We start from the raw sequence: 14,345 nt of genomic DNA, 5'->3' as shown, positions 1-14,345 counted from the left end.
ATGGAAAAATATGTATTGGATGGAGATGCAGGGGATCGAACCCTGTACCTCTCGCATGCAAAGCGAGCGCTCTACCATTTGAGCTACATCCCCGTTTGAAGTGGAGCTCTTAATTATAATATTTTATATTAATAATATTAAACGAACAGCATCCACATTATCAATTAAACTTTTGATCCCCTCCTTCAGACTAAGACGTGAGACGTAGGGGCTTCAGGCTTCACTCCTAGCATGTTTGCGTTGCGCTTGAATAAAGCCGAAGTGTGTTACATCCAATAGTCAATGGAAGAGAAGTTTAAAAAAAAGAAACATTTGGCTTAGTGTTCATTCTGAGCAGCATATTATGAAATTTGTACTTTATTAAGAATATTAATGGTCCGTTTGGATTGAGAGGATGAGAAGAGGAATAGAGTAAATTTTGCTTAAAATTAACATATTTTTAGCTAACTCCCCTCTACTACCCCTCCATCCAAACGAGCTCTAAGGATGGTACTTCCAACATCCAAAGTCCCCCACTTCCAGTGGACCATCTATGTTCCAAGTGGTGAAAGGTTACAGACAAGGACATGTGATGACTTTTTCCCAAATGGACAGAGACTCGTATTGAATGACCTCCCAAAACTTCATTTCATCTAACAAAGAGAAATCTTATCATACTGGTCAATTTGCTGCTTGAGTCATGGGATCCTGAGTCTCAAACCAGCAGTGTATTGCTGGTCAATAAAAGTCTGGCCCAAAAGACACAATACCATAACGCTTGGTACTTGAAATCAAAGCCAATTTGAACATCTGATTTTGGCAGTATGATTCAATCTAGGACTGGGTTAAATTCCATGGCCTTCACTAATGTGACTCTCCCTTTTTTCCCCTAATTTAATTAGGCTCACATAAACATCCCACTTGATATCTGACTGTGACTCTTGAAAGACTAATTCCACAAATTGAATGTTGGTAGACTTCAAAAAGAAAGAGAACAATCTGCAATCTAGCACTAATATGAAGAGCGAGACTACAGATACATAGCCTAGCAGCCAAATGACAGTGCATATGTCTCAACAGCAACCTAGAGAAGCCAATTGATCACTCACAGTGAGCTCACTAATGATAGATAAAAAGCTTCATTTGCAAAGAAAAAGGTCATAAACATCAAACATCCATGTTTCTAGTTGTCAAAACTGAAAACTAGAACCTATAGATTCAGAAAGGTTAGAAAATATCCTCATTTCATCAAAACATTAAGAACAAATTAATAACTAATCACAAACACATGCCAAAACAATTCAAGAATGAACCCAACAAAAACCAAAACATATTTCATCCGTAATTCAGCTTAAACAATATAATATTCATTTCACACAGAAAATTGTAAACATTAAATTATTATCCTTTATATTCAACCACCAAAAATACCCAAATTAAGGGTTTACAAGTACCAAACAGATCAGAAAGCCCAAATGGGCACCCAACAAATCTCATTCTCGACCATTTCTTAAATCTCAAACATCAAATTCCTCACCCAAAAATAAAAAACCCCTAAAACCCTAAAACTCTTGCGATGCTGATCCAATATCACCTTTCCCTTTACCAATCTTCTTAGGCAACAAATTCTGATGAATGTTGGGCAAGACACCTCCGTTAGCAATGGTGACCGTTCCCAAAAGCTTGCTCAATTCCTCATCATTTCGCACAGCAAGTTGTATGTGTCTTGGAACAATACGATTCTTCTTGTTGTCTCTAGCAGCATTACCAGCTAGCTCAAGAACCTGTAGAGAACCACATCAACCAAATTAATGAGACAACTCAAAATCACATCAATCACCTCAATTAAGCCCAAACTGTTTAACACTACAAATGACAAATCGTCCTAGTGCTTTCTTACAAACCAAACACAAGTTCCACTAAATTTAGTATCTTTACAGTTTCTATCCAATATTTTCTCAGCAACCAAACAGAAAAGAGAATCCCAAAATCGAATACTAAACAAAGTCTCTAATTGCATAGATCCAAAGATCCAATACCCAAATCCATAAACTAACAGAGCAAAGATCACAAAACACAAAATCAGCACACCCAGTTTCCCACATATTCTCGGCATCCAAACACCCCCAGGAAATCGAACATAAAAAATAAAAAACAAAAATCAAAGACTAACCTCAGCAGCAAGGTATTCGAGCACGGCGGAGAGGTAAACCGGAGCTCCGGCACCGACACGCTCGGCGTACTTGCCGGCTTTTAAGAACCGGGCGATACGACCCACAGGAAATTGAAGCCCAGCTTTCTGTGACCGAGAAACAGACTTTGAGGACTTTGGTTTGCCTCGGCCACCCTTGGTTGAACCTCCTGTGGAACTCATGATTTTGTGCTTTGGTTTTTCTGATCGGAGAAAAAAATGAAGGTGCTTTTTTTGCTTCTGTCTGATGATGTTAATATAAGGGTTTGAGGGTGCGAAGGAGTTAAGGTTGGTTTATATAGGAAGAGAGAGAATGCTGTGGTGCGTTTTGATTGGTGGAGATTAGTTAGGTGCGGATCGCCAACGTGGCATTGTGATTTTGCGGGAATTTGAAATTTTTTTCATGGCAGGAAACATGGGAAAGTGGAAATGTCTTTTTTACAAAGATTTCGATTATTTAACTTTTTTCAGGGATGATGATGGGCTTCGAAGATGTAGATGAATTGAACAGGTTGTTGTCGTTGGCCCAATTCAAGGTAGTTCAAACTTGGGCCCAGTTGAATCCCATTGCTATGTTCATTTCAGTCAAGCTATAATATCTGGCTGTACTAAAAAAAAATAAATAAATTCATCATTTTTGTTACTCATTTGATTTTTCCCATCACACATGCTTAAGGGGCTAAATTGTCTCTAAGCAGTAGAATGGACACAGCTCACACAGGCCAGCTTGGCATATATATATATATATACATTTTTTAAATTATGATTTGTTTAACCTTAAAAAACTATGAGTATGTGATCACCCTAAATTTCTTTAAATCCAACAAAATTTAAAAAAAACTTGCTCTTCTTTATAATATATTAAACCATTTCAAACAAAAAAAAGAAGCCATGAAAAATTTTATTGAACTTAAATTTGAAAGAGGTGTAGCTTGTAATAGCATTGATAATGAAACTATAGTTCAACGGTTTCAAAATATAAAAACTTGTAGAAGAAAATTGTAGAATTTGATGTAATTGTGTTTTTTTTTTTTTTCAATACATAAAGTTTTATTTTATTAAATTTTGTATAAATTCATTTCAGTCAAGCTATAATATCTGGCTGTACTAAAAAAAAAAAAAAAAAAAAATTCATTATTTTTGTTACTCATTTTATTTTTCCCATCACACATGCTTAAGGGGCTAAATTGTCTCTAAGCAGTAGAATGGACACAGCTCACACAGGCCAGCTTGCCATATATATATATATATATATATATACATTTTTTAAATTATGATTTGTTTAACCTTAAAAAACTATGAGTATGTGATCACCCTAAATTTCTTTAAATCCAACAAAATTTAAAAAAATTTTGCTCTTCTTTACAATATATTAAACCATTTCAAACAAAAAAAAGAAGCCATGAAAAATTTTATTGAACTTAAATTTGAAAGAGGTGTAGCTTGTAATAGCATTGATAATGAAACTATAGTTCAACGGTTTCAAAATATAAAAACTTGTAGAAGAAAATTATAGAATTTGATGTAATTGTGTTTTTTTTTTTTTTTCAATACATAAAGTTTAATTTATTAAATTTTGTATAATTTAAAGTTTCTTCATGGCTACCTTTAAGAAAATTTTTGGAGCTGCCACTATCCCCGACTCTTGGTCCCATGTGTACCCAAACCCTACCCAATTCAAACTGAGATTTTTTTTTTTTTTAAGAACTAAAAGGAAAAATGTTCTTCTTCATTTTTAAACCTAAAAATAATTTTTCTATAGTTAATTTCAAACAATAGAGCTGAGACTTTTTTATAGAGTTTAATTTTGTCCTTTCTTTTATTTTCTTGTGAAACAAATCAAAATTTTATTAGTTTATAGGATTTAATGTACAATTTAGTAATTTTGTTACCAAATTCTTTTTTTTTTTTAGGATTCAATTTGTTGCAAAAAAACAAAAAACAAAAAAACGTATTTTCCATTCCCCCATTTATGATCTACAAAGAATAAGAAACAAAGTGATCCAAAAGTATTTATAGTAGTAAAATATGTGAAAAAAAAAAGTATAAATATGTTTTGTATACAATAAATTAAAATTTTATAGACACATTCAGGAAGGGACAACACAAACAAAACTCATCCCCGCCCCATCATCCCTTGGCCGCAAAGAAAAACATGCGCTGAGGGGGATTCTTTTGTCATCCATGTTGAGAATTTAGAATCACACAATTACATGAAATTGCTAACATATTTAAGTACTAACACAAATTCTTCCCCAAATTTAAACCATATTCCATTGGAAAAGTTTTGTTTCAAATTTCAATGTGTCATTAGACTTGATTGAATTATCGATTCCTAACGTTTCCAAAAAATGATCTTTTAATTTGTTTTTCAAAGGCCCAAAAAAAAAAAAAAAATTGCCTAAACAACGTGTATTGGGCTGGCTAGCCAACCCATAAATCTATTTCCTAAGCCTTCAAGGATTAGGAAACGAGTAAAGTCGGTGATACTTGTATATATATACATGACCAAAGTTTGATCTTCTTCATCAAACAACAATCAAACATGGCAGAGAAGCTGATAGACAAACTAACGCACGCTGCTCATGTTGGCGACAATCGTGGCCTAGAGATTTTTGCCGCATGTGATGATGAAATTCTTAAGCAAGTTTTGCCGCACTGCACGGTTGATCAGTTGAAGTACGTGGAGAAGGGTTTGAAATCCAAAGGAAGAGATCTTAGCCCAGTGACTGATAAGCTATGGAAGAAATTCTATGAAAGAAAATTTGGGGTTCAAAATGCTAATGTTGTGACTCAAAGGATGAAGGAAAGGAAGGTGTGGCATAAGTGGGTGGCACTGTACGAGGCTAAATTGAAGGAAGTGAGTGAGAAAGCTAACAGAGCGATCGAACGAGTTGGGAAACTTTATGAGAAAGAGAAGGAGCGCAAACAAAGTAGGCAAGTGAAGGTAGTCACAGTGGTGAGTAATAATAACAATAACAAGAGAGTCAGAGTGTACACATCTTCTGAGGTTCCAAACTTGAATAAGAACAACTTGATGAAGAAAGCAAGAAAGGAGTTTTTGAATTGCCTAGAGGTGAAGAATCATCAAGCTATCAACTTGCAAAGGAAATATCATTGTCACTGAGTTTGTCTGTGAGAAGATTTAGTAAATTTGCTCAGGGGATTCTTTACTTTGTTAAGGTTTTTTTCTCTGTTTTTTTGGTCAAAGTGAGTTTGGCTGTTTGGGTTTTCATTGGAGAGAACATATTTGTAATTGTTGAAATTTATAATAGATTTGTTTTTCTTTATGAGTTCTCTCTCTCTCTCTCTCTCTCTCTCTCTCTCTCTCTCTCTCTCTAAATTTTGTTGGAGTATTATTTTCAATTGTCAAGTTACAAATTAAGCCTGCCTACAATTAAAGGAATGCATTCACAGGATAAAGTAAACATGTTCAAAATAAATTTGTGGAATCCGCTTCCTTGTGTTCCTTTTTATTTTTTGGGCATCTACTTCCTTTTTTCTTCATTGCATTTTTACTGAAGACATAAAATCAGTCATAACTCCTAAGGATTTCACACTTTGCCTGTTTTAAGAGCATGATCAGGTTAATGTTCCGATGCAAAGTTAACATTAAAATTGAAATAGAAAATAAAAAATAAAAGTTGTCCCCATTCCAAACAAGATTTCTTTTAGGAAATTTAGACAAAAAAGAAGCAAAATAATTATGGGTTTCAGTTAATTACAATCATCAAGAGTGAATATCAAAGATTGAAACTACTTTTATATAATAAAAATAAAGGTAAAATAGTTTCAATCATTTAGAAAATATGTAAATTAATTCCCTTCTTTGTAAAAACTCTAAAAAGTAGTACTAATATGTTTAATCCAATGCCTTAAACTAAACAAACTCCACTTCTCGAATAACCTGAAGACCTTATTAATGGAGCTTGTTCTATGTTACCAGATCCAATTAACAACCAAATTTGTTACAAAAACAGTTATCACATCCCCACTTACACTTTTGATTTCAATAGCGAACTAGACTAAATGTATACCACAAATTTGACAACACGATCGACCACAGCCCTCATAGCAATCAACATCACACAGCTAAGGTAATGTTTTTGCTAACTAGGGTAATTGCTAACATATTTACCACTATTTATAGTTCACAGTATTGCAAAAGATGAGAGAAATTTTAATAACCATCCCAGATTCTTCCTCCAAATTCCAAAATATTCAAGCTGAAAGAAACACTACTCTGATCACTTTTCCATTGTAAATGCCTGATTGAATTTTTAATTCCAAAAATTCCCAAATTTTGAAACAAAAATTAACATTTACGAAGATAAATTTTAGATGCAATTAGCACTTTATTTACCACTATTTATAGTTCACAGTATTGCAAAAGATGAGAGAAATTTTAATAACCATCCCAGATTCTTCCTCCAAATTCCAAAATATTCAAGCTGAAAGAAACACTACTCTGATCACTTTTCCATTGTAAATGCCTGATTGAATTTTTAATTCCAAAAATTCCCAAATTTTGAAACAAAAATTAACATTTACGAAGATAAATTTTAGATGCAATTAGCACTGAAATTAGTAATAGATAGGGTCATACGGTTATAGAATCTGCAATTGCACTTATATATCACATCCAACGTGTTCACCGAATCAAAGATAATTGCTAACGTTTTACAAGATGATTTAAATTATTAACCCATATTTTTACTGCAAATTCAAATTACATTCAATATGAAAGTTTCAATTCCATAATCACTTTTCTTGTTATATTCTTGCCTTGAACCTGATATCCGACCCCATATCCAACCCACATCTCACTTTACATTCCCGGCTCTTGGTCCTGTGGGAACTTAAGCCCTAACCGATTCAAATTGAGTTTTTCAGAAAATAATAATAACTAAAAGGAAAAAAAAAATTCTTCATTTTTAAACCTGAAAATAATATGATTTTTTTTAGTTAATTTTCAACAACAAGGCTAAGACTTTTTTATAGTACAATTTAATTCACTTTTCTTCAATTTTCTTGTGAAACAAAGCAAATTTTCATTAGTTTGTAGAATTTAATATGAAATTTGTTACCAACTTCATTTTCATTTTAGGATTCAATTTGTTCCAAAAAAAATGTATTTTCCATTCCCCACATTTATGGTCTACAAAGAATAAGAAACAAAGTAATCCAAACGTATTTAAAAAAAGTATAAATATGTTCTATATATTAAATTTTACTTTTAAAAAAACTTGAATTATGTATACATATATATATACATACACACACATAGTTGGGGAGACAAACAAAATGTTGGGTATATAAGTGTGAGTGAAGTTTCACATTAAATAAAAATAAGAAAAATGAATAGTTAGTATATAACAAAGTTGAATTGAATTTTTAGACCCTTTAAGTTTCCAAATTCTGAAACAAAATTTATCTTCTAAAAAAAATTTAAAAAATTAAGAACTGGACCCCGAGAAGCAGCTGAACAGCCTGAACCAGAAAGCATTCAAGGCTACAGTGCTAGGGCCATTCTATATCGGCCACTAGCAAATAGTATAATCAATTTCGTAGGCCCAAAACAAAACTAGCATTAATGTATGTTGGTCTTAACAGCCCATAAATATATTTCCTATCCCTTAAAGGATTAGGAAAAGAGTATACCAATTTTATTGGCCCAAAACAAAAAAAAAAAAACTAGCCTTTAAGGTATATCGGTCATGCCAGCTCATAAATATATTTCCGATCCCTCGAGGGATTAGGAAACGAGTATAGTCGTATATATATATATATATATAGGTAGCCAAAGTTTGATCTTCTTCATCAAACAACAATCAAACATGGCAGAGAATCAGAGTTTGGCACCTGAGAAGCTGATAGACAAACTAACGCACGCTGCTCATGTTGGTGACAGTCGGGCCTAGAGATTTTTGCCGCATGTGATGTTGAAATTCTTAAGCAAGTTTTGCCGCACTGCACGGTTGATCAGTTGAAGTACGTGGAGAAGTGTTTGAAATCCAAAGGAAGAGATCTTGGCCCCGTGACCGATAAGCTATGGAAGAAATTCTACGAAAGAAAATTTGGGGTTCAAAGTGCTAATGTTGTGGCTCAAAGGATGAAGGAAAGGAAGGTGTGGTATAAGTGGGTGGCACTGTACGAGGCTTAATTGAAGGAAGCAAGTGAGAAAGCTAACAGAGCGATTGAACGAGTTGCGAAACTTTATGAGAAAGAGAAGGAGCACAAACAAAGCAGGCAAGTGAAGGTAATCACAGTGGTGAGTAATAATAACAAGAGATTGTATACATCTGAGGCACAAACTTGATTAGGGGCAACTTGTTGAAGAAGGCAAGAAAGGAGTTTTTGAATTGCCTAGAGGTGAAGAATCTTCAAGCTATCATCTTGGAAAGGAAATATCATCTGAATTAATTGAGTTTGGCTGTGCCTGTGACGAGATTTAGTAGAATTACTCAGGGGACTCTTTATTTTGTTAGTGCATATTCTCTGTTTTTGTTAGTTAAAGTGAGTTTGGCAGTTTGGGTTTTCATTAGAGAGAACATATTTGTAATTGTTGAAATTTATAATGGTTTTGTTTCTCATTACAGGTTTTCACTCTCTCTAAAATAGTTTCAATTATTTAAAAAAGAAGTAAAGTTATTCCCTTCTCTGTACTAACTGTCAGACATAGAAAAGCAGACTTTATGTATAGCCAATAGAAAATAAAATCTAATAACAGCCCAAAATTAAAGGGAAAATAAAATATAAGGAACTTGAAGGCAAGAACAAAGTGCTTATTTTTTAGGTTGCCAGATCCAATTACCAATAAAATTTGTTAAAGAATCTATCACATTACCAATATACTTTTGGTCTCAATAAAAAAGCTGACTTTATGTATAGCCAAAAAATCCACAACATTAGCGACCCCAACCCCAAAAAACATCACAACTTAAGGTTTTTTTTTTTTTTTTTGCTAACATATTTACCAAGATTTCAGTTTACAATGCAAAAGATGAGATCAAATTTAGTCATTAACCCAGATTCTTCCTTTCCAACATATTCAAGCTGAAAGACACACTACATTTATCACATTCCCTGCGTAAATGCTTGATTGAATTTCCAATTCCAAAATTTCCCAAACTTTGAACCAAAACTAAACATTTACAAAGAACAATTTAAGATCCAATCACCACTAAAATTAGCCAAGTGTAATCACAGAATTAAAAATAACTACTCCAAATTCAAAACACGTTCAATCTGAAACATTAAATTCAATAATCACATTTCCATGTTATGCACTTAATTGAAATTCAGATTCCTATAATTTCCCAAATTGTAAAACAAAAGACACCATTCACATAACACAAATAGAAAATCTGAGATAAAACCCAATATTTCATTATCATTCCAAGTGAAGCTTTACATAACAAGAAGCTACTTCATTACAAAGCTATCAAACCCATAACCTAACGAAACCCAACAAAACCAGTACACCTAAAATTCCTGAGAAGCAGACCCAATATCACCCTTTCCTTTCCCAGCTTTCTTGGGCAACAAATTCTGATGAATGTTTGGCAAAACACCGCCATTAGCAATGGTCACAGACCCCATAAGCCTGCTCAACTCCTCGTCGTTCCTCACAGCAAGCTGAATGTGCCTTGGGATAATCCTGTTCTTCTTGTTGTCCCTCGCTGCATTCCCAGCCAACTCCAAAACCTGAACCAAGAACGAAAAAAACCCAAAACAATCAATAACCAAAAACCAAAACAGAAACCCAGAAAATGACAAACGAAACAGCGTTATTTTAACGAACCTCAGCAGCGAGGTATTCAAGGACGGCGGAGAGGTAGACTGGGGAGCCCGAGCCGACACGTTGGGCGTATCGGCCGGTTTTGAGGAACCGGGCGACACGGCCAACTGGGAATTGGAGACCGGCTTTGTGGGATCTGGAGACGGACTTTGTGGCTTTTGGCTTGCCTCTGCCGCCCTTTGTGGTGGTTTCTGCAGCGGAGCTCATTGTGGGTTTTGGGATTTGAGGGTTTTTGAGTGAGAGAGAGAGAGATTTCGAAATGTGTTTTGCTTTTGAGATATGGACTCTGATGGTTTTGGTGTGTTTTGGTTTATATAGAGAGGAAAGGAGGGTTTTGATTGGTTGGTTTTGGTTGTGCGCGGATTGCCAGCGTGGCTGGCAGATTTTTGAAATTTGAAGGTTTGAAGAGTGTTTTTTCTGATTGGTGGATAGGGGTTTCACGAGGATTGCCAACGTGGCAAGAAGATTTATGTTTTTTTGGATTGATTTGAGGGGGCGGGAAAAGTTTTCAGTTTTGGCGCTGCGTTGTTACGACGTCGTTTTTGGTTTTGGGAAAAATGTAAATTATGCTCTTTTTATATTATTTAAAGGATATAAAAATTATACTCTTTAAAATATGATTTTGGATATTTTAGTCAATCGAATTAGGTAGGTATTCATGTTCACATTAATTTTGATCATGCTAATCACTTTATTTACATGACTACAAACTATCGTTAATCACTACAAAATATTAAAATTTATATAATTATTAAAATTTATTTTAAATAAAAAATAAATTTTACATTTTAAGAAAAAAAAAAAAAAGGCACAATCATGAATCATTCATAAAAAAGAGTTCCGAATCACCTATGGCTAAAAACCCAAAACTTCACAAATCACAACCACTACAAAATTATAAATGTAAAATCAAACTCACATTAGGGGAAGAATAACATTCATATTTCATAGCATTCACTTTGTAGATTACATGCTTGTACCCAAGCTTCGTTGCTATGGCTAACCTAATTGTCTTAACTTATGCTTTTAGTAAATTTTGATCTTGTGTCAACTTTGTCCATACAAAAATTATTTTTTTATTGTAATTTATTTCCTCCACTGCTTTAAGAAACTCTGTTTTTTGGGGGAGGGGGGGGGGGTGTGATGGCTTTTCTCCCATTTTCATTTCCCATTTATTTAGTTCTTCTTTACCAATATACCTCCCTCTCTCAATTTCATGTGATAGCCCAATGTGGGAGAAAAGGGTTGGTGGTGATGCAATTTGGGTTTAATGAGTTTTTAAGAGGCTATTTGGATGTGATGGAAACTGAATTATATAACTCAATTTCCATCACCCATAATCCAAATATCGTGGGACCCACAGGAAAGAAAAAAAAAAAGTGTTTGGCTAGGTTTTTGAGTGTTGTTTCCATTACTCAAAACTCAAAATTTTGAGTTTTGGTGATGGAAACTGAGAACAAAAATTGCATTTCCAAAAGTTTAAAATTGATTTTCAGTGGCAGTTTGCTAATAGAGTGACTTCGTGAGACCCATGTGTAGTGCATTGTCAAATCATCTTAAGTCCTTTGATATTACCGTTGCTTAGCTCCTCGTTTCAGTTCATTTCTTCCCCAAAATTTTTAGCAACACCTTCCCTCTGTCCACCTCCTCTCACATTTCATCTTCTTCATTTCTAGCGAAATTTGAGAATCTAAACTGAAACATTAAAATTGTCTGAGATGAACCTTCCGTGATTGAAGACAAAATACCGAAGAGTGTCAGAATCTTCACTGGCAACATAGAGCTCTGTTACCATTAGTTGTCCCTAACGAGCCTTTATTTTCGTGATCTTCTCCCAGGTGCAAACTATATCTCTCTCCCTTTCCATTTTCCATGTCCATTGTCAGATTTGTTCATTTTAATTTATGTTTTATTATTTTTTTTTTTTTTTTGGTATTCTACTTTGGATGTTAAAATGGGTTTTTTCCCCATGGACTGATGTTGATGACCCTTTTAGGTTTTACTAGTAATTACTTGCTCCAGATTATAAAGATTGCAAAGAAACCAGAGCTTACAACAAAAATTGACAAGTGAACACAACTAGTTACATATTCTAAAAGTTTTAACTGTGACAAACCCCCATTTAAGAATGAAGAATGTATATATTCATAGGCATACACCCAAACTCAAACAAAAAACATACCCATCTGAATTCATCTAACCCAAATAGCATACATAAAATTAAACCCAAACTCAACAAAACCCATCGATTGCATAAATATTGTTGTGGAAAATGGTGTTAAACATTACAAACCCAAAATCTCCTAATATTTTCAGAGGCAAAGTAGAGTAAATCTGTCCCTTAGGTTTATTCACAATCAAATCCAAACAGAGCAACAAAAGCAAAGCTAAAGCCACACGAGGAAATTACCTTATACAATGGTTTGGCCGATGTTAGCGATAACTATTCCACTCCTGATTTGTGCTCACCGACCCTAGGCGACAATCAGAGTTCAGATAAGAGAGAGGCGTGAAATGGGCTTCTAGGAAGAGAGGCGTTAAATGGGTATTGATGAAGGGAAAATGAAATAGAAGATGAAAGAAGATTAAAGAAGATGAGAACTTGTTCCCATTATGTGTGTGCGTAGAAGTGGGAGGTGACTGCTCTGCTTTTGGCTTATGGGCAACTCTACTTTTCTAGGTTGTTTGATGGGAGAATATGAAAAATGGGGAAGAGAAAATGGACACGGGTAGCAACCATAAACCCACTATGTAGTATCAGTGGGGTAGGCTCTACCATTTTGGCAAAAAGTGGATTTAAAAGTTGAGATATGTGACTAGGTTTTGTAACCAAATAAAAATTTTGGAGTTTTTGAGTAATAGTGGGGTTTGGGTTATGAGTTATGGGTTTTGAGTTTGAGTTATGAGTAGCGAGTTATGAAAACTGAGTCATATCCAAACCAAACGAGCCCTAAACCCTCCTTCACAAAAAATCCAAATGCCATCCTTGACATCCACATTCTTTAGATGCTACCATTTTGTGGTGGCATTTTTTTGATAACACAATCTCGTGGAGATGATAAGTGGTGACTCTGGGTTATGGTCGATTACAAATTTACAAGAGTCGATTTAGGGTTTAATATGGGATGATGATTAGGCTTTGTGGATAATTAATGGCAGCTTCTATCATGGTATGTATTTAATGGGTTTGATCAATGGTTTAGGGTGTATGGTCTATCTTTGACTTTAAAAATCCTCCCCTACTCTCATTTTTTTTTTATTAAAATAAAATAAAAATTAAGTTATATATAACTTTTTGCTAATGCCCCATAGAAAAAATTTATGGCTTCACCACTATTAACAGTGGTTCAAAAAAGAAAAAAGAAAGGAAAAAAGAAAGAAAGTGTTACTGACATGTGTATTTGGTTATTTTAATTGGACCAGTTGTCACAATTGCAAGTTTAATTAATGTGATGTACCTTTTGTGTTGTTGTGCTTTGATATATTCTATTGTACCATGAACCATAATTTTGAGGTAGGAGAGTTGGAACTAGCCTAAGTGAAACACACCTTAGGCCAGTTTGCACACAAGTTAGCCATCTTAGTATAGACACGCCTTGGTAGGAATCTTGAGTGTACAGTGTGCCCATGACAGGAGCAATTGTTGTAGACATTACAGTAGGAAATACAATATGGTAGAATAACTATAACATTTGACAAATAATACTAACGCCTAAATAAAGGGACAAAGAAATCTAATGAGGTTATGACAGAATAATACAACCTTAAATAACAATGTTACAACAAGCAGTTCAGTAATAAGATAACAATTTAATCATTCATCAACCATGAGAGTAAAACTCGTCTGCTAGAGAAATGGGCTTAGCTTCTCAGCAAACACAAGTCCAAACAGGTAGCCGATCTTCAATGTGAGTAACCTCAAAGAAGGCTTTTGCCATAGAGATTACTTACTTTGGAAAAAGGACCTAGATGGTTTAAAGTTTAACTCTTAATTTCTCAAAGAGTGGGTTTGTCAAGAGGGAGAGAAATGGGTAGCCTATTAATGCATGCCTCTATTCCTACCACTCATGTTTTTCTCCCTTTTTTTTTGTGTTTTCTTTTCTTTTCTCTCTTTTTCTTCTTTATTCTACCTCTACTTCTTTTTGTGATGGATGATTCCCCCTTTCACTGTTCACAGCTACTACCTTTTATACTGTCTGTCATGACAAAATTTACCATTTTTATCCCTCAACCGCTTTTGGCTCGTTGTGGGCGTCTTTCCAAAACTGCCTACTAGCTTACCGGCTGCCCAACCACTACCATTGCATTGAATTGGTTGCATAATTCCTCATTCCGAGGGGGGGAAAAAAAGCTTGTCTTGTTTTTTTACCTCTC

At 34.4% G+C, this 14,345-nt stretch overlaps 3 protein-coding genes and 1 non-coding gene across 4 annotated transcripts; 1 reads left to right on the top strand and 3 right to left on the bottom strand.

Moving 5' to 3' along the window:
- Positions 1–20: 20 nt before the first annotated feature.
- Positions 21–93, bottom strand: TRNAA-UGC (transfer RNA alanine (anticodon UGC)). Its single transcript has one exon. It is a non-coding gene; the product is annotated as a tRNA-Ala (tRNA).
- Positions 94–1,324: 1,231 nt separating this feature from the next.
- LOC112001488 (histone H2AX) lies at positions 1,325–2,457 on the bottom strand. Its single transcript, XM_024033646.2, has 2 exons — positions 2,153–2,457; positions 1,325–1,763 (listed from the first exon to the last, which is right to left on the bottom strand). Exons 1-2 carry the CDS (start codon positions 2,351–2,353, stop codon positions 1,542–1,544), a joined length of 423 nt encoding a protein of 140 aa, XP_023889414.1. The 5' UTR covers positions 2,354–2,457; the 3' UTR covers positions 1,325–1,541.
- Positions 2,458–4,715: 2,258 nt separating this feature from the next.
- On the top strand, positions 4,716–5,297 carry LOC112001565 (uncharacterized). Its single transcript, XM_024033744.1, has one exon. The coding sequence runs from the start codon at positions 4,716–4,718 to the stop codon at positions 5,295–5,297; it is 582 nt and encodes a 193-aa protein (XP_023889512.1).
- A 4,241-nt stretch (positions 5,298–9,538) lies between these two features.
- Positions 9,539–10,281, bottom strand: LOC136069681 (histone H2AX-like). Its single transcript, XM_065778452.1, has 2 exons — positions 9,975–10,281; positions 9,539–9,877 (listed from the first exon to the last, which is right to left on the bottom strand). Exons 1-2 carry the CDS (start codon positions 10,176–10,178, stop codon positions 9,656–9,658), a joined length of 426 nt encoding a protein of 141 aa, XP_065634524.1. The 5' UTR covers positions 10,179–10,281; the 3' UTR covers positions 9,539–9,655.
- Positions 10,282–14,345: the final 4,064 nt, after the last annotated feature.

This window comes from Quercus suber, unplaced genomic scaffold (assembly GCF_002906115.3).
Source record: "Quercus suber isolate HL8 unplaced genomic scaffold, Cork oak 2.0 scaffold_183, whole genome shotgun sequence".
In the NCBI taxonomy this organism is placed as follows: Eukaryota; Viridiplantae; Streptophyta; class Magnoliopsida; order Fagales; family Fagaceae; genus Quercus; species Quercus suber.
This window is presented reverse-complemented; position numbering and strand designations above follow the sequence as displayed.